Below are 27775 nucleotides of genomic sequence, written 5' to 3' on the forward strand. Positions count from 1 at the left end.
TAAGATTGAAACCATCGAAGAAGTCGAAAAAGAAACTTTGCGGCGAGAAAGGAAAATTCCTTTTGAAGATGAGACTTGTAAAGAGACAGCCCTGCTAAATGACAGCTCTCAACATTTTATTGTGGACGACCTCTTAGAACTTTCAAACAATTATCATAAAATTAACCATGTTTTGTCTTATATTTTCAGGTTTATTTTCAATTGCAGGAATAAGGTAAAAAACACAGGACTACTGTAAGTGGAGGAGGTAAGAGAAGCTGAAAAAGTGTTGATTAAGCATGAACAACGAGTTCTCCTTGAAGGAAAGAAACTGCCAAGTAATATTTCGAATTTATTTCCGTTTTTTGATGACAAAGGAATAGTACGTGTAGGAGGAAGGCTGAAGAATGCTTCAGTGCCATATTCTCAAAGACATCCTCCTATTTTACCTAAGGGTTCAAGATTAAGTAAAATTTATTTTGAAAGTTTACACAGGAAATTATTTCATGTTGGACCACAAGGTCTGCTAAATGCAGTGCGCTTGAAATTTTGGCATTTAGGTGGCCGTAGTCTCGCACGCAAAACAGTACATCAATGTGTAACGTGCTTTAAATGTAAGCCCACTCTTTCTTCACAAATTATGGGTAATTTGCCTAGTGAAAGAGTTAATGTTTCAGCTCCATTTTCTATTACAGGTATTGATTTATGTGGCCCTTATTTAGTGAAATTTAAAAATCAACGTAAAGGTATTCTGAATAAATTGTATATTTGTATTTTTATATGTTTCGCAACAAAAGCCATCCATCTTGAGACATTAACAGATTTGACTTCCGATGCTTTAATTGCAACACTTAAACGTTTTACAAGTAGACGTGGCAAATGTTTCAAAATTTATACCGACAATGCTACTAACTTTGTTGGAGCGAATTCAAAATTGAAAAAATTTTATAAGCTCATTAATTTCCCAGACAAAGAATTAGCTAATCATTTTTCGCAAGAAAATATAGATTGGAATTTTATTCCACCCAAATCGCCTCACTTCGGTGGACTTTGGGAAGCTGGGATAAAATCGGTGAAGTACCATCTTAAACGTACGATTGGCAATTTTCATTTCACTTACGAAGAATTCGAAACGATTGTCATTCAGATAGAAGGAATATTAAATTCGCGACCGCTTACTCCTCTTTCTAGTGATTCAGAAAGTTTCGAAGTTCTGACGCCAGGTCATTTCTTGATAGGGCGACCTATAACAGCAATTTCTGAGCCGTTTTTAATGGATTTAAAGGAAAACCGCTTAAGTCGTTGGCAAAAAACTACAAAAACTATACAACTTATTTGGAAAAGATGGAAGTCTGATTACTTGAATACTTTACAATCTAGATCAAAATGGATGGTTGAAAAAAATGATCTGATGATCGGCCAAATGGTTTTGATTAAAGAAGATTTTCTGCCAATTAACAATTGGCTTTTAGGGCGAATAACATCATTGTACCACGGTTCTGATGGAAAAGTCCGTGTTGTAAAAGTTCGTACCAAAACAGGGGACTTTAAAAGGACAATTAATAAAATAGCTGTATTGCCTATTGAAGTTTAGCAAGTTGTGAATTATGTTACTCAGTTGTTAGTAATTATATTGAAAATTATTTTTCTCAATAATTTTGTATTCATGTTTTGTTTACTTATTTTATATTTTTCTATACATATTTTATACTTGTTTACATGAATAACTGAAACTTTAATACTGGTATTTCATAATTAAATTTATGTTAAGTTCTTGCATGTGAACATAGCAAGGCCGGGCGGGATGTTGGCGCATTTTACGCCAATGAATCTCGCCAAATTATTGCCTCCTACGATTGAGGCAGCAGACTTCAAGAAGAAATCTAACCGGTCTGACGTGAGCAATTACTTGTAACCGAAGCTCACAATTAAATTGTATTTTGCTTCACTGTAAATATTTGTATATGATGTTTTTCTAAATAAAATAATTAAAAACGAAGCAGTGAAGCTGGTCCGTCGATAAAAAATAACCTTTAAGAAAAATAAGTTTATTCAAGTTCCATGTCATATCTACTGCTTTAGCTCTTGCATCCCATTGTATAACCTAAATCCTTTTTAATACCTTTCCTGTAGCAGCAATTAAAACTTCCCAAAGATGTGTGGACATGAGAAAGAATGCATAACAACAATCTAATATAGAGAAAAAAGTTACAAAATGCGTTTCAGTTGAAGCAGCATGTAAACAAACCAGGTTTACAAATAATTTGAACACGTTAGAAACCTGGCATTGGGATTTATGTCTTTCAGCTTTTGTTGCACTTTTTTATGCTTGCCATTCATAACAATAGCATTATCAGATGCGTGACCTCTGGCCACCAACAAGACTCAAGCTTTAAGCTTACTTAAAATCCCCACCAGCTTTAAGTTATCAAGTTAAGCTCACTTAAAATCACCACCAGCTTTAAGCTATCAAGACCACCAGCTTTAAGCTTACTTAAAATCATGTCAAAAATGTCTTTAGCAATTTTATTTTTTTGTTCAATAAAACCTATTCAGGATTCCATCACCTCTAAATTCCTGTTTCAATCTTTATGCATTGCATAGTTTAACTTGACTGGTCTTCGTCTGAAATACCTGCAGGGCTGTTGAATATAATGGAATAATATTTGGCCTTCATACGAAACGAAAAACACATAAAATCTAGTGATATCCAAATTAAAATAAATAGAATGCCTATGTAAAAATTGACTTCATACAGTTGATTCATAAAACTTTTAACTGCTATTTTCCTTAAACAATTTTCATTTCTGACAACCATTTTAAACAAAAGTAATCTTGAAACTAAATGAGGAATTTGAAAATTTTCCTTTTAGCAACAGGTAAAATACTAAAAAATAAGTGAAAATGCCTTAAATGCAGATTCATGATATTGGCATAGTACCAATGATGTATATAAAAATGTCATATATGCAAATACTTTCTCTTTTTACACATCTTTAAAAATCACTGCCAGTATAAATGTATCAATATAGTATAATACTCAAAAATGTATTGTGTGTACCTGATTCGAAAAATAATTTAATCTCAGTGTCTAAAGTAACGGAAAATAATCTTTCAGTAATTTTCAAAGAAAAATGTGCTCAAATAATTAATTCTAATAATGAAACAGTAATTTTAGGTAAACAAGAAAATGATCTTTATTTTATCATGACAATACTATTTGAATCTGTATCAATTGCTAAAGAAATAGGTCATTAGGATATAAGATTTGGCCATTTAAATGAAAATGATCTTAAAAACCTTCAAATAAATAACATGGTTAGAGGTCTTTCTTTTTATCAAAATAACTCTCTTTCTACTTGCAAGGTATGCATTCAGGGTAAACAAACCGCAACCCCCCTTCCCAAAGAATCTGAATATAGAAGTACTGAATTGTTAAATCTAATTCATTCTGATTTGTGTGGTCCCACGAGAACCGAATCAATAAGTGGATCATTTTATTTCGCAACATTTATCGATGATAAATTTCGATATGTTCGTGTTTATTTTCTGAAATCTAAGGATGAGGTTAGAGAAGCTTTCAGAAATTTTAAAGCATCTTTTAAAAATAAACTCTAAAATAAACTAAATAACTCTAAAATCAGAATCTTGCGAACTGATAACAGGCTAGAATATTTAGGGAAAAACTTTAATAAATTTCTTAATGATGCAGGAATAAAACACGAAATGAGCACTCCTTACACGCCAGCCCAGAAAAGCGTCGCAGAAAGATTAAATCGCACTTTAGTTTCAATGGCACGATGTTTGTTATTGCAATCCAATCTGCCTCAAAAATTCTGGGCCGAAGCCGTCAATATGGCTGCTTACATTTGAAATCGCTGCCCAATGTGAGGTTTAAAAAACGAAATAAAAACATCTTACGAAGTGATGTTTGGCAGAGTACCAGCTGTCTTTCACTTCAGAACCTTTGGCCAAAAAGCATTTTCGCTAAATAAAAGGCCAGGAATAGGCAAATTTGATATTCGAACTAAGGAATGTATTTTTATTGGCTATTCTGATGAATCAAAAGCTTATAGACTTTGGGATCACAAGGCATGTAAAGTGATAATAAGCAGAGACGAAAAATTTATTAATGAGTTTGAAAACTGCTGTAGTTATGACTCAGAGCAAGAAATAAATCTGCCTTTCGCTCCGGAGGAAAATATTATAAATAAAACATGTCGTGATGAATCATCACCTCTGGACGGCAGCGAGTTACCACTGCCAGGAAGGCCTAAAAAGGAATATCACTATACAGTTGTAAATAAAAATGAACAAACTCAAAATGGTGTTGAGGAAAGCATTAATCCTACGGTGCAAGAAGCATAAATGGACCATATGCTGAAAATTGGCATAATGCCATGCTGTTAGAATATAATTCGCTTGTTCAGAAAAGGGCTTGGGAATTAGTAAAAAGAACTGAAAACAAGAAAGTTATTGGCAGTAAATGGGCTCTTAAATTAAAATATAATCACGACGGCACTATCGAAAAATACAAAGCTAGGCTAGTTGCTAAAGGGTGCGCTCAAATCCCTGGTCTCGATTTCACTGAAAATTTTTTCCCTGTTGCTAGATTAAGTTGTATAAGAACAGTTTTAGCCTATGCAGTAGAACACAATCTCAAAGGTTACGAATTAGATTTTGTAATGGCCTATGTAAATGGAAATTTAGATGAAGAAATCTACATGGAAATTCCTGAAGGTTTTCGCAATGAAACTAATTCAGATAAAGTGTGTCTTTTAAAGAGATCATTATACGGTCTTAAGCAGTCAGGACGTCAGTGGTACAAAAAGTTGGATGAAAAATTGAAATCTATGAAATTTAAATCTCTTAATTCAGATAATTGTGTTTATATTAAAAAGACGTCTAACAGTGAAACTATTATAATCGTTTATGTAGACGATCTTATTGTTTTTACCGATTCTAAGCAAATGTATGAAACAATTCATGATAGTTTAGCTTCTCCTTTCAAAATGAAAGACTTAAGGAAATTGCATTATTGCTTAGGCATAGAATTTTACCCAAATGAGAATTCAATTAAAATTTTTCAAAAGAAATACGTTGATGATATTTTAATTGGTATAATATGCAAAATGCTAAATCCTATAGATAACAGCAAAAAATTATCAAAAGAGATGCGTACTAAAAACGAAAACGAAATCGCTGACATGAAAAATATTCCATTTAGAAATCTAATCGGATCACTAATGTACCTTTCAGTAGCTACTAGGCCAGATATCACATACGGCGTGAATTTCTTAAGTCAATTTAACGACAATCCCGGAAAAGAACATTGGCATGCTGCGAAAAGAATACTTTGATATCTAAATGGCACCCACGATCAAGGACTAATTTATACGAAAACAGGAAAACCACTCATCGCCTTTGTGGATGCAGACTGGGCATCAAATGTCAATGATTGAAAATCCTATACAGGTTTTGTATATATATTAAGTGGTTCAGCCATAACCTGGGAATCACAAAAACAACGCAGTGTAGCTCTATCTTCAAAGGATATATGGCTATATATATGGCTTTGGCTGAAGCCGCCAAAGAAACCGTCTATCTATGTCGCTTCCTGAAGGAGCTGGGTTACAACATAGAAAACCCAACAACAATATATTGCGACAATCAAGTGGCTCAGAAAATTATGAAGAACTCGGTGTTTCACTCCTGTGCAAAGCACATAGACATTCGCCATCATTTTGTGTGTGAAGTATATGAACGTGGTGAATTGGATGTGCAGTACATACCTACCAGTGAAATGGGAGCTGATATGTTAACCAAACCCCTGACTCCTGTTAAACATCAAAACTGTTGTACAATTATAGGATTGAATACTGTTTAATATGTATTTTGTTTTACTTTTCAGGAATAGGAAAATCAACGTCGAAAGGGGGTATGTTGGCAACCGTCGTTGATTCCCCTAGTGCATATGCATGATAAGCAAGTTCTCTGCTGCGTAATACTTTTTCTACGCAGTTAGCCAAAGTCAATGGTGAGTATCGCATGTAAGCGACAAGTGCTAAGCGCTGTGTAATATCATGTTTCTACTCTGCTGTTCATCATCTTCATAGCTTAAATAAATGTTTGTCATGTATATGGAAGACGTCATTTTATTCTTCACCACGTAAGAATAACATTAAAAATATTATACATACCATACATACTTGAATAACATAAAAATTCTGAAAAACTGAGTTAGTCACTACTAGAAGAAAAAATAATTTAAAATACAAAATGGTATGGATAAATTTCCTGTACTACATTTTTGCTCATATTTAACACATATGATCCATAATATTAGGTCTATATAGCTAAATATACAATACATTTAAAAAAATGTAACTTACTCCTTCATCATTCAAAAGGGACTCTTGAACAATCGTTTCTGATGCAGTAGTCCTATGCTCCTCAGATCCTGATGCAACAGCATTACAATCAGTTATTCCATAAGATAATCTGTCAAAATCAACTTTATTTTCAGCATTTGTACATTTCAGAAACGTGGCAGGTAATTCTCCTGAATAATTTTTACCAAATCTGTTAGTAGCAGGAGTTGCAGTGCTATCTAAAAGTTCCTCACATGGAAAGCCCTGAATACTATTACCTTTCTTTGTCACATTTTCTAAGGAAAAAAAATCTTTAATGGAAGCATCATCATCTGCTTCATATTTACTTAGTTCAGTATGTTGCAACATGAGAGAGGATGAACTACAACCTTTTTCAGATAAAGATTGAACTTTCTTAGTTTCCACAACAGATCCTTTTTTCTTTGTGAGAATGTATGGTGTGAAACCAGTTGTTGAGTCAGATGAATTTTTTGGAGGAGGAAGCAGACTAAAAAGCCCACTACCACTCTAAAATATTCAGAAAAAAAGATACAAACTGAATTATCAAACTAATATAATATATATTTTAATTTACTACAATAAATTTAAATATGGCATATATTTTAATATTAAGTATAGTGACATTATGTGAATACCTAATAAAGTATATACAATTTTATTTACTTTATAGGCACTTATGTATTATCTTGTTGACCCAAGCAGCACAGTTTAGAGACAATTACGGATAAGAGTGATGCTCATGGCACCTGGGCTTTCATTTGATATAACCCTGATAGATTCTTAATAAGCTACCTTTTTTGTTTTTATGAACAAGGTTATAAATTTATTATGCTGTATTTTTTCTTGTATTCTTTAATTTAAAAAAAAATATTAAAATTTCTGATCTGCCTTCTACAGAACAAAAAGCAGTGAATTATTTTCAAAGTTATGGGAATGTTCATTAAAAAAGGTTTGAATTAATTAACAGGACATTATTTGAAATGAATGGCACTTTATTTGAAAATGTATTAACAATGGTGATGCACTCTGGTTCATTTACAGGTGGTCGACAGAATTAACATCTGCACAATGAGGGAAAACAACAATAGAATATGGCTTACAAAACAGTAATAAATTGGAACAAATGTCTGTATTCATGGCATTCTAAACAGGGCTCTCAGGATAATCTGACACAAGTTTAAATAAATTGTTTTGTCAATTAATCTAAAAATTTTGAATAAATATAAGTTTTTTTTTTTTTTTTTAAGCACTGAATTTGTAATTTTTTCTGTTGATTATTTAAGTAAAAGAAGATAGGTGTATTTATTAAGTAATGAGGTGTCAGTTCCTTCAGGATTTCACAGAAATGACTGGCAAAATTTTGGCATGCTTCAAACCAACTTTCATGATTCAATGCTAGCCAGCTTTCAAGGCATATATATTACAATTACTTTTATTACAATTACATCACATTTAATTACTGTTATATCACATCCTATAAGCTTACACAGGTATTAAACATTTTAAATGCTTTCTAAATCATTTTAGATGAAATCATTCCAGGTATTATATGAAAGATGCTTTGCTATGATCCCCAGCTTTGGATAACTTAGCCATGTAAAGAATAATGAACAAAATCAAACAAAATCTAATGGGTTAAAACATAAGTAATGGCCATTTATGTTGTGTTTAAAATTACGCCATAAAAATAAAATATATTGGCATAATATATTTTGTTATTTGAAAGAGAATCTTTTTGTCTAAAAGATGGCATATTTGATTTTTTTGGCTGAGCTAATTTTTGTTACTTTTCAGATCATTAAAATGGAATGTCAAGTCGACAAAAAAAAAAGCATTTTCAAAACCTTCTTCTTTTTGCTTTTAATAGAGGCACCAATGCTGCAGAAGCTGCCCGAGAGATTTGTGATGTGTATGGAGAAGCATATCAACCTATTTTCACTTTAAAAAAAAATCAGAGAATTGCACAAACTAGGCATTGCGCACTTCCTTTACTTTGCCAATGTACACATTGATCTATATTCACTTAAAAAGTCAAAGGTAGCAGCCAACAAAAAATATATAATCTCAATAAACTACATTTTAAATCAAACAATGAAATAACATAAAAAAGGAAATTCATCTTAGCACTACACAAAGGAAATAGCCACTTGTGCAAAGCCTAGTTTGTGCAATTATCTGAATTATCTGAATCTAAGAACAATTATGATCTAAAGGGTATCAAAATTTACAAAAAAAAAAGCTTAATATTTATTTGTTTACTTTATTAAACATTTCTTTCAATGTAAGTTGTTTAAGTTGCTTCGTTTTTTATGTGATAATACATTCTCTTTAATTCTTTAAACAGACATAATTTCTTGTTCAGTTACAAAGTTCTGCTGTTCAAGTCCTATAATTGCTGTGTTGAGAATACCGACTAATTTGTCAATTGAAATTTTTTCGTTTTCAATAACCTCTGTCACTTTCTTCGCTATTGGAAGCGAATTATAATGACGAGGAATTTCATTTAAACCATATCAAAGATGAAGTACATCGAGATGAAATACTACATTTAATAAGGAATTATAAGCCAAATAAAATAAAAACATCTGCCCTGAAGATAAAGATAGTGCTGACAGATCAACTTCCAATTCATTGTGCAGCGGCGTTAAAGATAAAGTTTAGATAAACAAACGTTACAGTTTAGATAAACAAAGGATATGCCTTTATCCATTTTTTGTAGCAATTCCACTTTTTGTTTAATGAACTTCGAAACATTCTTTCACTTTGTAGATCATTTACATATTAATAAATATATATCAGAAATTCTATTAGACATAATCGAAAGTTCAAGCTACTTTTATAAAATTGCTCTAACAGTCTGCAAAAAATAATAAGCCGGATCCAATTCGAAGATTAAGGAACAACGCAATCTGCAACATTAACTGAAATAGATAATTAAATAATTTTAGCTTAGCTTATACCGTTCGTTATACATTAAACGCGCACTCGTAAACGTATTTTGCGTGCGCGCACAAGCATATTCTCAGCCGTAAAGGCCTTGTTGACGCATGCGCAGAAAGTTTGAAGCTTTGAGGTCTGGATTATAGATCATTCCAGATTATGGGTGTCCGAATTAACGACTTTTGACTGTAACTAGTATACCAGTTGTCAACTGTTACATTTCTCCAAGAATTTAACTTTTCTCTTAACCTTTTGACGACTTCAACTGATGAATTATTTACATGATATGGGTCTTGGGTCTGAGTACCTGCATAAACTTCTAAATTACATGTAAAGAAAGTTCTTGCATCAGCAACAGCGAAAATCTTTATTCCATACCTGACTGGCTTTGATGGCACGTACTGTCAAAATAAACATCATCCTCTAAATGGTTCAAGTTTTTTGTCAGTTGTAATATATGATCCAGTTGTGTAAAACTCCTGACAATTATGCACAAATGAGCCAAATACATACCTTATTGGGACAAGTTTGTCAATTTCGTTTCTCATTTGCCTGTTTCTAACATTGTCAAATCTTATGCATCTCCTAAGAAACAAAAACGATTATGAGACATGTTCCTATGAAATATTTCTATTCCCATTCCATCAGTGTGCCATAAATCTCTCACATGCACATGGGATAATTTATGTATACCATATAAATGTAGTAATCCAATAAAGGCTTTAATTTCAGAGAGTTTTGTTTTTTTAGCATTGCGGTCTCTCTGAAAGCTGTCACTGATAGTGTCAATATATATATTTGTATAGGTGACAATCGTATTCAAGATCGTCCAGTAAAAAACTCCAAGACTCAAGAGGAGAAGTTACGTTTTTTGCCACTCCAACATTTCCAGGCAACTTTGAAATGATATTTCGCGATAAAGTTCGAACATTTTGACGAAATTTTGTTTCCTTCCAAATTGTCTTTCCATCTTTTCCAATTCAGTTGACAAAACAATCAACTGAATTAGAATCAGTAGCATCCTCTTCATCAGACTCGATTTATTCTTCAGATAACGTATTATGCTCACTAAAACTTTAATTGCAATCAGACAATAAATCATCACCTTCGATAGATTTGTCATCAGTCGATATTTCATCTAGCAAAGTACGTAATCGTTCCATTTCTTCATAATATGTTAATCTGTGAGCCATGTTGTGCTACGAACTCAGTGCACTTCAAACTCAAAATTAGAAACATGTTTACTCGCGCCGGACCTAAGAGATCCGAAAAATCGCTTTTTGTCTGAACAGAATAAAACAAAATTCCGGAAACGCGTCCTTTGTGTCAAAGGTCACCTTTTACTCAGCTAGACCGGGTGTGGACCCTTTCAGTATTAAGGGGTAGGGTTTACATAGTTTTAACAAACTGATCGGGCCTCGGAAGCCTGGCGCGAATAACGCCGGGTTAAATATACTTTTACCACTGTCTCTCATTGAAAATACAGGAACATGTGGAAAATGAAAGTTTATTAATTAATTTTTAATGCCAAAGTTAAAACTTTAGAATCAAGAATTTTAAATTTCTGCAACTCCTTTAGCATATTAAAGAAATATTAAACAATATGTATTATCATCACACTGATATGAGTAAAATTTCATAAAGATCTGCTCCTAATTCCTTTCTGGTAAATATTAGTAAACTTTCTTTAAGTCATATTAGGTTAATAAATTCAAGTAATTTAAAAAATTTATTTTTAAAAAATGTGTACTAGAAGAAAATGTAAAATACAGACCTTGAACTTCATTTTTTTAGAAGGCACATTCTCACTTTCTTCCTCTTTAAACTAAAATGACAAAAGAAACAAATGATAGGTGATTATTTTTAACATATACAAAAGAAATTAAGATGATTAATCATGAAATATGATAGGTAAAAAATTCTCTTTGTTCTTTATAAACTGAAACAAATACAAATTATTCCAAAATTTAAAAAAAAAAAAAAAAAAAAAAAAAAAAATGTAAAATTTTTTTTAAGCTTTTAGAATTTTATTAATAAAATCATATAAGTATACATAGTAGTTTTAGTATGCAAAAAAAGTAAAATCTGATATTCTCACAAAAGGTGACCTACTGCATCATATCTATGAAAGAGGTGATCTATCTGTATTTGCCTTTGCTTATGAGCATGAATCATGTTATAAACCTGATGAGAATCCATTGGAAAAATTGTGTTGATTCTGGTATGGTACCAGAACTCAGACGACAGAATCACTTCATAAAAAAATTGTACGGAATATAACAGGAACAATAACTGTGATGCTGCCCTCCACCATGCTAGCAGGTTGCCATCAACAATGGAAACAAATTTTGGCACTTACAAATTAGAGTAATCATTTTGTTGCAGTTTGGCAAATTTTTACAAAAATGAAATTGATTCGGTGAATTTTCAGACTGCAACTTACAATGGATATGGTTACCTAAAGAACTGTTATGCACATGGCTGCTAGAGTTTGGCAACTTCTGTAAATAAGGCAACTTTTACAAAAGTGGTTGCGATAATACACAAGTATCCAAATTTTTTGCTATGTTGAGAGACATTGGAAATGAGTTTATGCGAATGGAAAATAGGCATGGCTATCGGTATTCTTTTATATCTGATTAGAGAGCTAAAATGACGACTATTGACAAATGTTAAAATAAAGACTGCTTCATTGACAGATGAAAATAGGATGATTAGGGACCACATCAGCGTGCTGTTCTGCTAATGATATATAATTTAATATAATAATCTGGCAGTGTTACAAATCAAGTACAGATAATTTATTTGTACTTGCTTATTTATTTATTTTTGTATTGCTGCTTTTAATGATATTTAGTCATGGTAGTGTCATGATTTCCTTTCATTTTGTTCATGATTCATGGACACCAGAAGTTTGGAAGGTCACCTGTTGTGAGAATACCTAAAATTCATAAGGCAGCTGTAGGGGAAATGACAGACACCTGCAAAAATTTCATACCTTAGATTTTCACTATAAATATCAAGAAAACTTTCATTTTTAAGATTTACACTGACATTTAAAAGGCAGGGGAAAATAAAAACAGCATACTCAAAACAAAGCAGTAACCCAAATAACTAGCACGTAACTCAGCAAACCTACATTATACCTTTTTAACTGAAACTCACATTTATAAATCAACTAAAATCTCAATACATATTCAATGCCACTTTATCAAGATTGCCATTTAGATTGACAGTATCTTTTCTCCATTGATTACTACATTTTTAAATTTGTAACAAGATCATTTGAGGATTAAAATTCTTTGTTGGAAGACATAGACAATAACAGGCAAATTAATGTAACTTCAGGAAATAACTTGGCTAATCTTTGGAATATGGTAACAGGTAGTTTGGCGACGTTTTGGTGAGGCGATAAAGGGGACTAGCTAGGACTTTAGCAGTGTACATGGATAAAGTCAAGAGTGTGCACAACGCCATTTTTGTGCAATTCTGGGATTTTTTTTAAGTGAAAATAGGTCGATGTGTACATGGATGATACCGTGTATGTGCAAAAACCCGGCAAACAGTGGGCGATTCTGCACTTTCTCTCAATTTCGCACCTAATCTTCATCATGATTAAGCACTTTTGTTCCATAAAAGTTCTAGCATAAGCGTAATTCGGCTAGCAGATTGTTGGAAAAAAATGTTGAGTAAAAAAAATAAAAAATACATACCTTTATTTTGTGAAAACAAAATGGCGCCCAAAAAGAAACTAGCAGGTTGCTGTAGCAGGGTTGGTCGTCAAAAAATCTCCAAGTTACCATAATCCAAAGATTGACCAATAACGTTTTCTCATATTCCAGAAAATCATGTGAATTCATGGATAGAGTTGACTTTAAGGTACCCCTTGTATTATCGCGAAGTTGTTGTTTCATTTAATGCCAAGTTGTTTCGTTTTTTGCCAAGTTGTTGTATCATTTATGGTAACCTGAGTATTTGAACGTTATGGAAACCCTATTATGACATAATCATTGCATTATTCTGGGAAATTTTGAATCATGTCATGTTTCGCAAAGGCTTTTGTGGTGTGTGTTGCTTAGGAAGTACATTGCTTGTTTCATTGTTTAGACGGTACAATGGCTGAATGCAGTAGAATTAATTTGAAGTTTCTGTACGATTTGGAATGAAAGGGGAAAAGTACATTGAGTGAATTAATTGTGTAAATAAAGGTTTACTTAGTAGCCATAGTTCGGAACTACATAGTATATTTTTTACTCTTATTTTTGTGAATTTCTGTGGCAACACTGATATACGGAATGTAGTTCAGATAATTTTAGGAAGTTTTTGGATGCTGTGAAGGAATTTTGTGTGCTACAGACTGAAGACGAACGAATTTCTAAATAAGGTAAGGAGATATTTGCTTTGTTTAGTGCTAAAATACATAACAGGTTTTTCCTTTTTTTTTTGTTATTTTATTGTTTGATTTAAAATGTAGCTTATTGAGTTTATGTATTTTTTGTTTGCCTCTACTGTAGAATTGGGTGCTCCTTTGACTTTTTAAGTGAAAATATATCGAGTGTACATGGACAAACTCGAGGGTGTGTGTAAAGCATAGTTTGTACAATTCAGGGATTTTTGTTTTAAGTGAAAATAGGTCGACGTGTACATGGATAAAGTCAAGGGAGTGCACAATGACATTTTTGTGCAATTTGGGGATTTTTTTTTAAGTGAAAATAGGTCGATGTGTACATGGATACAGAGTTTGTGCAATTCTTTGACTTATTATTTTGGCTTGCGTAGTGGCAATTTTTTCGCCAAAAATCGCCGCTACACAGGCCAAAATAACGAGTCAAAGCATTGCACAAACTCGGTATGGTATTCATGTACCGCCAAAAATCGCCAAGGGGTACCCTAAAATATACTTTTACTGAATTCAGTTTTTTGTTTTAAATTTTGGAATAAAATAATTTTGAAATGCATCCTTTTTTATTCATTAATTCTTATGTAAAATGGCATAAAATATTTTAGATATCAAATTTAATGTAATGATTACAATAAAAGTTAAAATATCAGAAATTAGCAGAAAAATGTGTTCGAAAACTATAAAAAAAACTGCATAAACTGCATGCATGTGTATACATATGTATGATAAAAACTTAAAAAGCGTAATAAAAATATAAACTTTTCCTTTAAAAATCTCACAGATATTGAAAGTTAAATATATAGGTAGATAGTTTTTCAAGAATATCTACTGCAAGTGTAACAGATTTACTTCTATTAGACTAACGCAATCATTGAAGTGTTTCATCGGACTTTTACGTGATTAATACTAAAGTAGATACGATTCGGTTAAAAGAAATGCAGACTTACACTGTGATACAAAATTTATAAATAATAAAACTAAATACATTTAAAATAATGAGAGAACTGAAAGATAATTTCACCAGGAATTAATATAATCAAAAAAACAACAGCACACAATACTTTGTCAAGAGATGGAATTTCAATTTTTACTCTTTCCCTAATTTTTTTAGGTTCCGAAGAAGTAATATTTTCAATTTCTTCGTCACTCTCATCATACGCTACCAATGACATATTAAAATTCTGCTTAACAAACACTAAACTCAGATTATTTGGTGCACTTTAATAATATATCTTTAGACAGGTGACATGATGTCAAAATGATAGGTAGCTTCGCAGCTGTTCGCAGTAAGATCGTTTAACAGTGTGCTTGTCAGTGTCTCGTTGGAAGTTGAAAAAAACTGAATTCTATTAACTTGCCTTTCTAATTAATTTGATGCATCTTAAATTAATTCAGGTAGATTTTTTTAAAAACTAAATATTTAAAGATTAAATTTATATTGCATTAAAAATTTCCATTGCCAACAGCAATTCATAGTTGCGTCTTCTTTAAAATCGAATGAAGTTTATTTAACCGTAAACCGAAACTAACACGTACGTGTGTAGCTGCAGACCGTGGCGTAGTGAACGTCATATCTCTTTCCAAAAATGTCGTTGTGTAAAGTGTTATTACAGTCAGCCATTGGAAGGTGTATTTGGAATAGTCATCAATGTATAAGTACATCAGTTCCAATTTATAGAGAATTTAGAAAAAATAAGCGACTAAATATCGTCCCCAAGGATGATAGAGTGCCTCAGGAGAAATCATACGAGATCGAGCCTGCTTGGACTAAGTACGCCATTCTGCCTTCTTCCTCTCTAGTAGACATTCTTTCGTCTCTAGAGTAGCCATTTTGTGTCTTCGCAATGATATATACTTAATTTCTGTTCCTGTTTAATGTTTTGTGTCGTAATGCTAAAATGTGATGGTAAAATTGTACTTAAATTGGCTTAATGAAAATTTTTATGAACTTGGGTAAAATGTTTTAAGTTAATAATTTTCTATAAAAGCTATTACGCATCAGCGCCATTTTCCGTATTTTACCAAAGTTTCGTAAGCATTAAAGGTTAATAACGTACTTTAGGGAATCTTCGTGTAGTAACCGTTTTACTTCTTCTTTAATTTCATTCATTTAAGTAGCATTTAAATTGTATTATACAGATTGATCTCTTATTTAGTTGCAGTTATAAAGAATTTGCTGTAAATTTTACGTATGTAGTTATTTTGTGTTGAAAACTGCTACAAATAGGAGCATATGATGTTTGAGTGTAAGAATATTTTTCTTTAATTAAAACTCTTCCGCCATTGCCAATGGCAGTTTAGGAAAAATGGCTTAATTTTGAAAAAAATGTTCGTATTGTGCTCTACACAATGACTGGAAGATCTCTAAATTATTAAATTTGTTAGAATAATTCTGTTAAAGAACGGTAAAAAATATAATTTGGATCTCAAAATCTTGACACGTAATTATTTGTAAAGATTTAAAACCGCCTTAGGAATAAAGTGCCAGAAAAGTAAATTAGGGGGAGCCAAAAACTGTCCTTATCATCAGAAGTTGTAAGTGCTTCCAGGAATACATTTAAAAATTGTTTAAATGACTGCTTTTAAATGTTTCTATATTCTGCATCATATTGCATGACTATATCAATAAAGTTCCGAAATTAATGCAGAGAAAATCGATTTATTGTAGGAAACCTTCCATTGTGTTTAAATTAAATGTTACAAAGTTTCAGTTGATTAACCTTCATTTTTTAAATAGATATAAGGTTGATACAAAATGTTTGCTATCATGAAGTGCTTACGTGGAAATAAATTTGTAGTTGGATATAATTAGGAATTCATTAAATGCTTAAAATGAGTATATTGTCTTCATACATATATGAAACGTAATATGGAATTAGTTTAAACAGGTTTGTGCTGAAATATAAATTTCATGAAATCTCTTCATATTGCTCCTTTTGTTGCTGAGTGTTAATGTCCAGAGCCTCATTACATACAGTTTCTATTTTTGACAATAGAGGATGTAGAGAACTTTTGCTTACTTTGTTTTCTTGAAATGAAGATGAAAGTGCAGAATCGCCCACTGCTTGGCACGTTTTTAATAATAGCACATACGTGGTATCCATGTATACGTCAACCTATTTTCACTTAAAACAACATCTCAGAATTGCGCAAAAATGGCATTGCGCACACTTTTGACTTTATCCATGTGCACATCGACCTATTTTCTTTTAACCCTTTGACGCGCGCTGTTCGCGCCCTGAAACCACCATCCCCCCCCCCCGAAATTTTTGAGTGAAAAAGAATTGATTATTGATCTTTTACATTTAAATAACACAAAATGACTGTAGAATCGTATATGTTTTAGGTATTAATACTTCTGATCGGATGCCTTTTAAAATTCGTTTTCGACGAGACAAAATAACTTCCTTTTATTAATATAAACAACTTTAAATTTCAAAAGTTAGTCATCGCACATCATGATTTCTATTGTAAACAATAAAAAATTGCAGTAATTAAACTGCATAAAAAAAAAACTTCTATATGTATGGCATTTGCTATGTGGTTTCAGGCCGCGACCACTGCGCTACTAGAGCAGTGTGTCGCAATGCTTACAATCCTCTAGAGGCTCGGTGGTCGCACCTTGAAACCACTGCCGTTTGCTTCTCAATGGCATTCGCTTGCTTTTCAAATACGAATGTTTATTTTTACCCGGATATAGATAAAGGGCTTTGAAACCACAGTTAATTTATTACTAAACAATACATGCACCTGCCCAGTAAAAAGGTCTTTCTTTTTCCAAATACTTTTCTCTGACATCAACACACTTGCTCCCCAAGCTAGTATTGTGATTTTATAAATTATTTCCTGTGGTTTAAATTTAATGTAAATATACTTTGCTGTAATTAAAAATAGAAATTGCATAAAAGTTTTATTTAAATTAAAAATATTTTGGGGCGAAATACGAATAAAATAAGTATGAATGAGAAACGAATGATCCATACAAAGCCAAAAAGACCAAGCCCCCCCCCCATAAACACCCATAAAAACTGCAAATTTAATGTGCCAGATGAAAAGAAACTAAATAATGCTGGACATATACCAGTGAAATTTAAATTTAGGCAGTGTACATTTTGTAGCACAAGGAAGAAACCTCATAGAACAAGATGTATGTGCAAAACGTGCAATGTGGGTCTATGCATGTACCAAAGAGACAAAACATGCTTTGAACAGTGTCACAAAAAAAAAAAAAAAAAAAAATTGTCCTTTGAAGTTAAAAAAAAACACAGAGTTCCTTTTTATCCTTATTTTATTCAGTTTTTTAATCCATTTATCCAAATGTCTTTATTATGTAGGTACTTATATTTTCAGTGCTATAGAAAAATTACATAAATGTTTATTTTTTAAATACCCACAGAACAATAGGCAAGAGTAGATTTTTTTAAATTTATATATTTGTTTCTAGGATCATAATATTCAATTTCTAGAGTTTTTAGTTAAAAAAATTATAAAAATAATATCACACGCGTCAAAGGGTTAAAAAGTCAAAGAAAATTGACAAAAATCCAATTCTTCTTACTCTTGTAAAAAGTGCCAAACAAATAAATGGGCAATTCTGCACTTTAGCCAAAATAAGTAACTGTAATATTGTTTTAAAAGAAAATCTGATGAAAAGAGAAATAAGTTACTAAAGTTTTCCATTGTGGAGCAGAGATCTTTTAAGGAATAAAAATCCGAAAAATTTTACTTATTATGGTTTATTTTGGTGTGTCTGAACCAATTTTTTTAAATATAAGTTCAAATTGAACTAGTGCATTCTGTAATGGTTTGCACAGCAGTGGGCAAGTGAGTAAGCCTTTAAATACTAATAGTTGATCCAATGTTCATAAATGTATGGGCTTGCTTTGTGGATTTTCATGGTTCTTCCATGCGTAAAAAACCCTTATCAAATTTATCAGTATGCAGGTAAAAAACATGCTCGTCTTAAATGTGTATTTTGTAGACCTGAAACTTCTTGTGATTGAGGGTTTTATTCCACAAAAAACCTGTTGGCGACAGTGCCTTTTTTGGTCACCAGGTTTGTCAGCAGTAATAGCTTTAGCAAGTATACAGTGATTTTTTTTTTTTTTTGAAATAAAACATGATATAAAGCATATACAAGTTGAATTTGTTGTTACTAATCCCAGATTGTTGTGTAAAGTTAGGCAATCTTTGTAAATTCATAAATGTCTAAAAGTAAATTAAGCTAACCATACTAAGCAATTGTAAGTCAAATTTAGTTTGTTGAACGTAATTGGTGCAACTAAATTCACTTAGCAGAAAGGCATGGTACGATTTAATACAAATAAATTGAGGTTGTTAGAAAAACATAAGCAAGAGAAGATTATCAAAGTAAATTATAATTAAAATATATTTTTAAGTAATTCTATTATTGGTAATATTCTGTTAGAGCAGCATTGGTAAAAAATGTGCGAACTTTTTTTTTGGGGGGAAGGGGCACTAGTTGTTGCCAAGTTTAAAATTATAATGTAATAATAATGCTCAAAAGACTAAAAAAATGTACTTCTGTAAAACGTAATTTTTTTTTATTTCATAATTTTGAAAGTAAATTTTTCTATTTAATTTTTTTATTCTAGAAAATTCTTTGTTATAAAGCAGTTGTTTGTTGTGGAAAAGGTAATACAGTAGAAAGTCCGTAATCCGGACTTCAAAGCCACAAACTTGCGAATGCGCGTAAAGCGTTTACCCATTTGCGCTTCCGATAGTGAAGAAAGTTACATTGAAAGAAATGTTTAATAAAGTAAGCAAATTTTTTTGTAAATTTTGATATCCTTAATATCAGAATTGCTCTTTATTTCATAAATTACGCTTTCATATTTTTAATTGTATAATTTCTGCATGCCGTCTTACCAGATTTAAATTGATGATCCATAATCTGGAATCGCTGAAGTCCCGATGAGTCCGGATTATGGACTTTGTACTATATGTGTATGGTAAGAACGGCTCTCTGTTGCCGTAGAAACGAGCTCTGATTCATTTTCCGTAGGGGTGTCTTCAAGATTCACTTCTTAGTTTGCCACCTTGGTGCATTTAAAGATGATTTGGCGACATTCACATTTTGTTTTAGTTTTAAGTTAAATGCTCATTCGTTATCTGTGGACCCAAAACCGTATCATGCTGCCAACATTTGTTAATTTGTTAACGAATTTGAAATTTGTTTTATTATCGATTTCATATTTTGTAAAACTTGAACGAATTTTACTGAGAAAGGGTAATATCCTAGATAAGTGGAACATATTGTCCCAGGAGATTTCCAGGAAACAGGAAAAGTACTCGTATTACACTTCTTTTAGTATGTTAACAATAAACTACTTTTCATAGTTAAATTTAATCAGGTCAAAAGGGTTAAACTAAGGTTTTGGGATTTGTTAGACTGGATTGGTTTCTGACCTCTGCTTGCGCACTGCACGAGTTCTTTTTAGCTTTGGTAATTTGTAATTATTCATCTTTGTGTTATCGCTGATGATACTTGAATTTGTTGCGCAATAACTATGTTATGGCTTTTATTTTTTTATTGAAAATGTCGTTTTTTTAAGATGGCAGGCAAGTGTAAATAAATACATTTACTATGAGTATAAAATACTAAAGAAAGGCTATTATTACTAAAAACATTGTGCCAACGTTTAATTAGAGTAAAATATTACTGAAATTGAATAACGAATTTAAAACCATCCTACCAACATTTAAAAGAATTAGAAATTCAAATACTTTAAAATACGTTATGTAAAATATAATTAACATTAAAACATATGTGACAATAATTATCTCAGCAATTTTTGAAAATAGTGTATTAGTTTTTTTAACAAAAATTGAAGCATACAATTATAAAATAAAAGAAAAATATGTACTTACATTTTTTTGAGTAATTTAACCTCTTGTTTATTGATAAATACCACAAAAAAATCGAAATCATAATTGAATCGGCTCTTTTAACCATCTTCATCTGTTATCCACATATCTCGCACTTCATAAGCAGTTAGCGAGGTTTCCTTCAAAAATTTAAAATAAATTTCCTCTGATGCTATTAACAATTTATGAATAAATCTTTGATTAGGAAAGACAGGTTGGCCAAAATAAGGTGGCAATTTTTTTATTCCAATACCAATAATTCTTGGTAATTGCCAATAACAACATTCATCTTCGAAACATTTCATTTCAAATCTGACGAATTCGAAGAGATGAATAATAAAATTTTAAAATGGCGCGGTAATGCACAAATATTCAGTAACCAATCAGGGAGCTGATTGCATCACGCATAGAATTAAAGTTTTTTAAATAATCATTCGTAATAAAATCGTTTTTAAAACAAATGCAAAACTAAATTGTATTTTAATATTTAACACCCATAAATAATGTTTAAAACATTAGATTAAATTTATAGATATTAATAAAACCAATTACTTTTTAAGTAAGGTGATGTCATTGATTACATCATCAACATAAAATTATATAAAATATTATAAACAATAACATTTTTGTTTCAAATAAAAATGTAAAATTAAATTGATTTTTAATATTTAGAAGCCATAAATAATATTTAAAATGCGGAAGTTATGCATAATAAAACTCATTATTTTTTTAATAAAATGACAACAAAGTATCGGTTACCATAAATAACTTATCCAGCAATGGGTTTACCATAAGTTGTAATACTCGCCAAAATCTGTGCAACCGTCTACCAAAGTAGCACCCAAACTTTTATCCAGCAATGGGTTTACCATAAGTTGTAATAATCGCCAAAATCCGTGCAACCGTCTACCAAAGTAGCACCCAAACTTTTATCAGATCAAGTAAAACCTCATTCGTACATAGTCTGAAGACTGACAATTTAGGAGATAAAACATGCAGAAATTAATGGGACTATTGGTTTCAAAATTATTGGGGAAAAAATTTCTTAATGTTAGAAAAGATACTTAACCCCTTAACTGCCGCTGGCGTATATATACGCCTTGCTCAGCCGATGCGTTAACTGCCCCAGGTGTATATATACGTCCTTCCAAACTGCTATCATTTGCTTTGCGCTGCTACACCTAAAATTATTCTCAAAGTTAACGCATCTGGGGCAGTTAACGCATCGGCTGAGCAAGGCGTATATATACGCCCACGGCAGTTTAAGGGGTTAAAGAGAAGGAAATTGATAAATTAGCCATAATGTCAGGTTTGTTCTAATCAGCAGGCCCCTGTCTAGGCGAGCACCAGTGGTGGCAAAAGCCAGTGTTTTGTAATGAATCATGTTGATTATGATTCTGCTTCACGTTTTAACCTATGACGTTTGACATAAAATCTGAGACAAAAGAAAAAGCTAATGCTACCTGATAAATTTTATAAAAGTGATTTTATTCTCAAATTTGTTTTGTAATGGTTATTAAATTATGTTTAATAATAATGCTTTCTAGTTGTGGATCTATTTTATGTGTGTATTTATCTTAGGATGGTTTCACAAAAGTGAAGTTCAGGCATAGCTAATGTCTTTAATTGAATTTATTCAGTTGCCATTTGTTGGTGGGTCCTTAATTTTTTTTTCAATTAATGGTCCTTCATGTGCAGAAATGTGTACGAACCCTAGAACTCAAGCAAAGAGGCATCAAACACCATTTTTTTATGTGCGGACAACTTCCCAAAGGTAAAATCGGAAGGGTTTTTTTGCATTGAATCATGTCAGAAGACAAAAAAAAAAAAAAAAAAAAAAAAAAAAAAAAAATGGAACTACTACGACAACCCCAAAGCACATAAAATCATGGGGTAAGGCCGGCCAAAGCTGTTTCAAAAGAAGCGTCGTCGCTCCCCTAATACTAGCTGCCGCCAGATAGGTTGACTGCAGCGCTAATTCAGTGCAGCGGTTGCGCTGTGAGTTGAAACCCTTCCCACGTCTTTTCCTCCTCCTCCCCCCCCCCCCCCGTCACTCGTAAACAGAACTGCAATTGCAACTTGATCGTTTTAGCACCGCTATTATAAGGAAACTTCTGGTTTTGTTTAAAAATTTAGTTTATTTAAAGTAAAACATTTAAATTGCAAATTACGTCGTTTTGGTTGAAAAAAATCCAGTAATATAAAAACTTATAAAAATAATATAATTTAAAAAGAAGGTAAAATAATATAATTTAAAAGGAAGGTAAAATAAGAAAATAATATAATTTAATAAGAAGGTAAAATAATAAAATAATGTAATTTAAAAAGAAAGTAAAATAAGAATAAAATAAATTTCTAAATATTCAAATATTCTTACTTTGCATCAGATGATTTTTTATAATAATGATGTAACAACTACATATGTATATAATTTATTTTACAGCAAAAAATTTATAGAACCAATGTTTTTATATATGAGTAATTTTATTAAATAATTTCAAGAAACAGGCAATGAGTAGAAAATACTAAAAATTTTATTATTACTAGTAATAATACAAATAAAACTAACAAAATGTATTAAAATTCTTTTAACACCAAACTACAGTCTTTTTTTAAATAAAATATTAATGTATACATACAGTCAGAAAAACTGTTGATTTTAATACAAATAAATATTATTTTTGGATTTATTGCTAGATGATAATAACCTGGCTTGAAAACCAACTTACTTAACTCTTTATATCACCACACAAAATTGTAGCCATAACACCTTTAATTTTTTAAAAAACAAATGAGGAATTAACATAAAATAATTATGAAGCATTACTACACTTTTCAGCAACTTCTTGATTAGATGTTCCAGACAGTGGCGTAAATAGAACTCTTGGGCCCCTATGCAAAAACATTTCCTGGGCCGCCTCTCCCAATAAATTTAATGTGCTTAAAAATAAAATAATATCAAGGATTCCTGAAGCCAATGTTTTCATGATGATTTTTATCACATCTGGATTAATTGTTAAAAAAATAAAAGCACCTTCTTAGGGAACCAGTTAAAAGGTACATGAAGAAAGAATAAAAAGGAAAATATTTTCCCTTAACCAGCTGTTGAAATGCAAATTTGCTTTGGTCTCTGTATTTGACGCTAGATGATTTTAATTATTTAAGACTTTAATTTAGCAAACTTATAAATAATTAGTTATATTATAAACTGACAAACAAAATAATTGATAAATGTACAGAAAAGATATTACATTAATATATAGTACTCTGTGATTCACTCAGCTTACGAACATGATTTATGAAATAATATACGAATAATAAATAAGAATTTTTATAATATAAATGATACATTTGTTAAATATAAAACATATTTATCATAAACTTCATAAATAAAACTATTTGAATATATAATTTTTGTAGAAAATATGTATGGTAAAGTTTTTTTCTGTCCTTTTAAAAAAACTTTCGGTACACTCAACTATTTGAATACATTATTTTTATAAAAAAATATGAATGCTAAAGTTTTTTTCTGTTTCCTTTTAATTTTCCTCATCCTGTACTGCTTGCTCTTCATCTCTAATTCCTCCCCGTCTCAATAAGTGTAATTATAACGCTGGTGGTCAAAATTCATCATAAAGACAAAAATCCTTCTTTACTAAAATTTGTGTCTAACCTTCATTTCTGTAAAATTATTTATCAATACTTGAACATCCATTTCAGCTTCAACGCTCAATAGTGATAGATTTATTAACACCCAATCTTGTGTCATAGTGTTTCATGAATATATTTTTATTATTGAAAATGACCTTAGTGAATCTTTACTTTATGGTAACTCCGCGATTTTTTGGCGACCAATCCTGCGAGTTTGTTTTTCGACGCCATTTTGTTTTAACGAAGCAAAGGCATTTTTTTTTTAAATTTTAACTTGGTATCCATGTACACAATGACCTATTTTCACTTAAAAAAAATCAGAGAATTGCACAAACTTGGCATTGCACATTCCCTTCACTTTAACCATGTACACATCAACCTGTTTTCACTTAACAAACACATAAATACTTGTTTAGGAAACAAGTATAAAGTTTCTTCATAATTAGTTAAAATAAAGTTGTATGAAACAAGTTTTAGATCAAAAAGCAAAAATCAGTTAAAAAAAGCGGATATATTTTAGGAGCATTAATATTTACGATCATTGCTGTTTTATTTGCATCTTGGAAAGCTATTTATGTCTCAGAAATTAATGATCTCAGATTTCCTGTCTTTACACTGCTTATAAATTAAGAAGTATCAATTTTTTATCTTAATAATTATTATTATTCCCTTATATAAACAAAGTTGAGAAGTGGAAACATAAGCTGCTTCACTTTTATATCTCTGTTAAAAATTCAGAGTTTTGTAAATGTATATGTAACAAATATTTTCAATAATGCATTAAAACACTTAAAAAATAAATAACAAAATAATTGCCACCATAAAATACTGAAACAAGCATGAATACCAAAGTGATAATTAGATGTCATGCCATAATCGGTTCAAATGATTTGTATTGACACACAATTCACTTTGGAAATAAGAAAGCCCATTTTTGAAAAGATGTTTGGAAACTCATAAAGAAATTACCTTCCGCAAATTTACCTTAAAATGGACATAATTCAATGCTGTACACATTAGAGCAATTTAGAATATCCAAAGTGAAAATGGAAAAAACAATATTTTCATTTCCATTTACGAAATAACAAGTTGAACATTATTTCAAAATAACATTTACGAAATAACTGTTGACAAGTTAATATTTAATTTATTTTTTATTTTTATCAATACATTAAATTACGTTGTTTGCAATATAGAGCATAAAAAATGACAGCTTTACAATAGTAATATACAATATGAATAATAAAATAGTATAATGGTTTAAGCAGTAGGTAAATGAAAAGAAATATCCATGAGGAATATGCACACAATGTTTACAACAGAAAGAATATTTCACACATTATTGTAGCATACTAACCATGAATACATAATAATAATATGAAAAAAAAACCCTCAGCAATTCACACAAAGTAGCACATACACCCTTTGCTTTTAATTTAGTTAATTACATTTCTGTTAATGTTTCCCCTTTTGTAGTTTTTTCAGATCTGTGTTATATTTACTAATTTTTCTATTTTTTCCCGAAGATGAATTTTTTAAAAAAAAAAGCAGAGGCAAAAGATACAATCTTCTTTTTAACATCATTTGAATGAAGTTCACAGCACAAAAACTGAAACACTGGTAACTGTGATAACACATTTTTCAGATTTTGCAAAATGTTACATATTGGCAAGTGGTGGGAGAAAAAGTATTTGCTTTCTGAAGAAGTTCAGCAATGCATTTTGTCATGCTTTCTGACGGATGTGTCAATCCTCCTTCCGTTATATCCTGATTTTTTATATTCTTTAAGGTATAAAAATAGAGTATGCTGCAGCATTGGCTTTGTTCTGTCTGTCAGTGAAATACTGCATATATCACACTCATTAAGATTCAAGGAATATAATACCTTTCTGGATAAATATCCACTCAGATAAGCAACAACATTTTGTGACAAATTATCAAGTCTTTCAAAACATGCATCCTGACAAGGGGAATCAAAATCAATGACAAGTCATCAAAATCATCATTACTTGTAATTTGTCCTTCTTTCACCTCTTCCTTCTGTACTTCATTTTCCTCAATTGTAGTTGATGGTACTGCAGACAAAATGAAAAACATAAATTTATCCCCATCTGGCTCACAATTTGAAAACTTATTTGTGTTACGGAAAGAATTTACACATGCAATCTTGAAAAGTGAAGAAAATTCATAAGCAGATGGATTTGTGCGATTGCCCCCACTCCCTCGGATACGACTGAAAAAATTTTCAAGACAATCCTGATTGCACCTCTTTGTCATAAAATATTCCCGTTCATGTAACATTTCTTCAGAAAGTTTTAGTATTGCTCTGAGAGTTTGCAACCAGCCTATTCTGCTACGTGGTCTTGAAGCATGCTTTCTTGGACCATCTTGGTTTTGTGCAAGCGGTTGCAAAAAAACCCATGATTCAACATATGCTATCATCTCTTTCTAAAAATTAATATGTGCAGAACCTTCTTTCACTGCACAATGGAGCTGTTTTCCTCTTAAAGTATTCTTTCGAGTTCCATTCATGGAGTCAAACAAATTGTCAATCTTTAGAATGAACTCTACTGTTGGAGCAGCACTTGCTTCTATCAGTCCAGACAAAATACACAGGTTCATTCCTGCTGCTACTGTGTGGCTGAACACTTGTGCAGCAAGAGCAACTTTCATGGAGTTTAATCCCATTGTATTTAAGTGTGCATCAGTCATTTTCGGTGCACAGCGGATAAGCAGTGTTTTATCTACTTCATGGAAGTCTCGAATGTATTTGAAAGATACGAATCCTTTACTTGTCTGCAGGTCATACTTCATAAGATTCCTCCTCAAATTTTTCAAAAGATGTGGTGGATCAAACAAACAATAAATAGTCTGTCCATTAAAATCAAAGAATGGTTTAAGAGAATCCACTCCTAAAATTCTAAACAACCTACTATTATTTCCCCCCTGGTCACAAACCAGAGCTTTAACTACTGCATTAGCATCCGATAATTTTGTTAAAGCTTCTGTGAGTATTTCTCTCAGTCTTTCTGCATTTATTGCATGGTTGGAGAAGTAAAATCCAAGTGGAAGTTTCTTCTTGCTGGTTAAACTTCTCAGCATTAATACTAGTACATGATTTGCAATTGAATCACTGGGAAAACCACCTAAGTCCTCAAATCCAACTATGCGATCATTTTGTTTATCATGCACTAGACAGGGTTTCAATGACATCTCATCAAAGATCAATGCAAACATTCTTTCGTGATTTTCCTTATTTTGTAAAACTTGTTTTAGTGCTGATATGATATCTACACTGATTCCTGTACATGACAATTTTGATGAGACAAAACGTTGAAGAGTTCGTTCAGCTGGAAGTTCAAGGAACTCTTTCAAAACACGATAAGCTGCCCGACTTTTGCTGTAGATGCGGTAGGCATCGATTTTATCTGAATGCGTAAAACGTCTTCTTTTTGTTTTCTGGGTATTCAATGTTACCTGGCGTTGAATAAAAGAAGATAATTTTTTACTAACTCCTTGACTG

The 27775-nt window shown here is 31.4% G+C and overlaps 2 protein-coding genes across 3 annotated transcripts in view; one reads left to right on the plus strand and one right to left on the minus strand.

The window, feature by feature from the left end:
• LOC146996812 (proline-rich protein PRCC) overlaps positions 1-15007 on the minus strand; it is a 58945-nt gene extending 43938 nt beyond the window's left edge. The window contains exons 1-3 of one of the 2 annotated variants that reach the window (XM_085818712.1): positions 14775-15007; positions 11086-11136; positions 6372-6878 (exon numbers count right to left, since the gene is read on the minus strand). In XM_085818712.1, coding sequence (XP_085674838.1) covers positions 6372-6878; positions 11086-11136; positions 14775-14885 — 669 coding nt within the window. In that variant the 5' untranslated portion in view covers positions 14886-15007. Of the gene's footprint in view, positions 1-6371; positions 6879-11085; positions 11137-14734 lie in introns of both variants that reach the window. The other variant, XM_085818713.1, reaches the window with a different exon arrangement.
• A 249-nt stretch (positions 15008-15256) lies between these two features.
• mRpS11 (mitochondrial ribosomal protein S11) overlaps positions 15257-27775 on the plus strand; it is a 65046-nt gene continuing 52527 nt past the window's right edge. The window contains exon 1 of the mRNA XM_035371088.2: positions 15257-15484. Coding sequence (XP_035226979.1) covers positions 15300-15484 — 185 coding nt within the window. The 5' untranslated portion in view covers positions 15257-15299. The remainder of the gene's footprint in view (positions 15485-27775) is intronic.

Source organism: Stegodyphus dumicola, chromosome 6 (genome assembly GCF_044657685.1).
Source record: "Stegodyphus dumicola isolate Sdum_Otavi_A_Nest chromosome 6, ASM4465768v1".
NCBI classification, from domain to species: Eukaryota; Metazoa; Arthropoda; class Arachnida; order Araneae; family Eresidae; genus Stegodyphus; species Stegodyphus dumicola.